The 2,105-nt window shown below is 42.7% G+C and overlaps 1 protein-coding gene across 1 annotated transcript in view; it reads left to right on the top strand.

Moving 5' to 3' along the window:
* CSUI_009063 (glucose-6-phosphate 1-dehydrogenase) overlaps window positions 1-1,680 on the top strand; it is a gene marked incomplete at its 3' end in the record, with an annotated part of 6,217 nt that extends 4,537 nt beyond the window's left edge. Inside the window, exons 4-6 of the mRNA XM_068069182.1 lie at window positions 37-197; window positions 637-766; window positions 1,504-1,680. Of these exons, the coding sequence (XP_067918839.1) occupies window positions 37-197; window positions 637-766; window positions 1,504-1,680 (468 nt within the window). The remainder of the gene's footprint in view (window positions 1-36; window positions 198-636; window positions 767-1,503) is intronic.
* Window positions 1,681-2,105: the final 425 nt, after the last annotated feature.

The raw sequence follows: 2,105 nt of genomic DNA, 5'->3' as shown, positions 1-2,105 counted from the left end.
TGTATGTATGTCTACTACGTATGCCTGCGTCTGTAGGATCTTCTGAGACTCTTATCATCGACACAGCGTATCGATTTAGTTACCCTCGGATTAGGCCCAGACGGTCATATTGCTTCTATCTTCCCTCCTGTCTCTGACGAGGAATTTCGAACTCTCATGGATCCTTCAACTGTCGTTCTTCATACTAAGACAGATAAGTACGGATATTCAAGCGAAGGGGGGATGAGATGTCTCTTCCTTGTATTTTGTTTCTTCTTCTTCTTCTGCTTGTTTGAAGAGATTTCTCACTCTCCTCTGGAAAAGGCAGGCAGTGGAAGAAGAGAAAGAGAGGACCAGCTAATTAACTGTCTTTCTTCTGTCGTGTATACTTGCATTTGTTCACTGTGGGTAGATGTGGAGCGGCGATGCAGGGGGATAGAGAAAGGGGACTATGGGTTCTTGGATATGTATTCTTCTATTTTCGAAGAGGATCTATCTATCTATCTATCTTTAATCTATCTATCTATCTATCTTTAATCTATCTATCTATCTATCTTGGTGTGCCGCCCTGCTTTTTGCCTTAAGTGCGTAGAATGTATGGTACCTCCTATCTCTATCTCTCTTGTCTCTTTGTTTCTTTCTTACTTGCGTGTTCAGATTCCCAGGAGAAGACCGTATATCGTTGTCTTTACAGCTTCTATGTGGAGCACATCAGAAGGTGTTCTTTCTGAAAGGAGAAGAAAAGATTACGCTATGGAGAGAAATGCAGAATGATCGATTCTCCAAGGTACTCTTCTTCTTTTTCTCTTCATCTGTCGAATCTACTTGCCTTTCTTTAGAACTCGCCTCTCTCATTCGTTGCCTTCCTATTCTTTTCATCTCTCATTCCTTGTCTCCTTTTTGTCTTCTTCCTCCTTTCTTCTCCCACTTCTCTCTCTTCGTTGTTTTAAACATAAATCTTCTCCCTGCTTGATGCTGAGAGACAAAGACTAGAAGTAGAGAAACGCAGGAAAGGGAAAGGGTCGTCTTATATGTAGATATCTCTATATTTAGTTATGTAAGTACAGTAGGGGGTGTCTTCTCTCTCTCTGTACATAGATGTATGCATGGATGTATGTATTGGAGTAGTGAAGACGGAGGGTGGGAGATGGGGACTACGAAGGCAGAGGAGAGAGACGCGATGAGGCAGCGAGGGATAGAAGAAGAATTGAGACAGAGAGATAGAAAGAAGAGACTAGAATGGTAGAGAGATAACGAGAGAGTAGTAAGGGAATAGATAGAGGGGAAGAGAGAGAGAAGTTGATCTGTCTACACATGGCCATGCGGCCTTCAGACAAACCCCTTCACAAGCCTAGACGCATATATGTAGCGATACGTGGAGACCTATACATGTACCTATACGTGGATCCCTATAGATGTATGTATACATGTAGACCTATATTTATATAGATGTAGATAGATGTGTCTGATGTGTATGCACTTCAGATACATTCTCTCTTTCTATCTTTCTTTCTCCTTCTGCAGGCGGTTCAAGATTATCCTGCTTTAGCGATCTTGGAGTCGGGGAATGTGAGGGTAGTTGCCACGCCTCCTTTAGATGTGTCTGAAGAAAGGCTTCAACAGGCGATCCAAGAAGACGATACATTCTTCACAGCTATCATTCTCGGGGCCAGTGGAGATTTAGCTCATAAAAAGACCTAGTAAGAAAAACAGACACCGCCTCACGTCGAGAGACAGCCTGGCTGGCTTATGATCTTCAACAAGTCCGCTCATGATCTAGAAATAGTAGTTGCTTGCGGCTAGTTAAGGAGGGCCGCCTGTCTCTCTCAATTTCCTTTTCTTCTTCTTTCTTGGGACAACCTAGTCAAGACAGAAGATGGGTGGACACGCGTATATAGGTATGCACGTATATCGAGTTTTGGTATGCATAGACATAGATATATACATGGATCTATTGATGTGTATATAAGAGGTCAGTTAAGGCCTAGGAGAGGGGAGTGTCTTTCTATCAAAAGGTCAACAGTCGACACATCACACCATACAGATGGGCATAGAGACACATACACACTGGATATCTATACCTATGTGCACACAGACATATCCTGCGACTATCTATCTATCTATCT

The sequence above is a fragment of the Cystoisospora suis genome, assembly GCF_002600585.1.
Source record: "Cystoisospora suis strain Wien I chromosome Unknown contig_5265, whole genome shotgun sequence".
Classification (NCBI taxonomy): domain Eukaryota; phylum Apicomplexa; class Conoidasida; order Eucoccidiorida; family Sarcocystidae; genus Cystoisospora; species Cystoisospora suis.
This window is presented reverse-complemented; position numbering and strand designations above follow the sequence as displayed.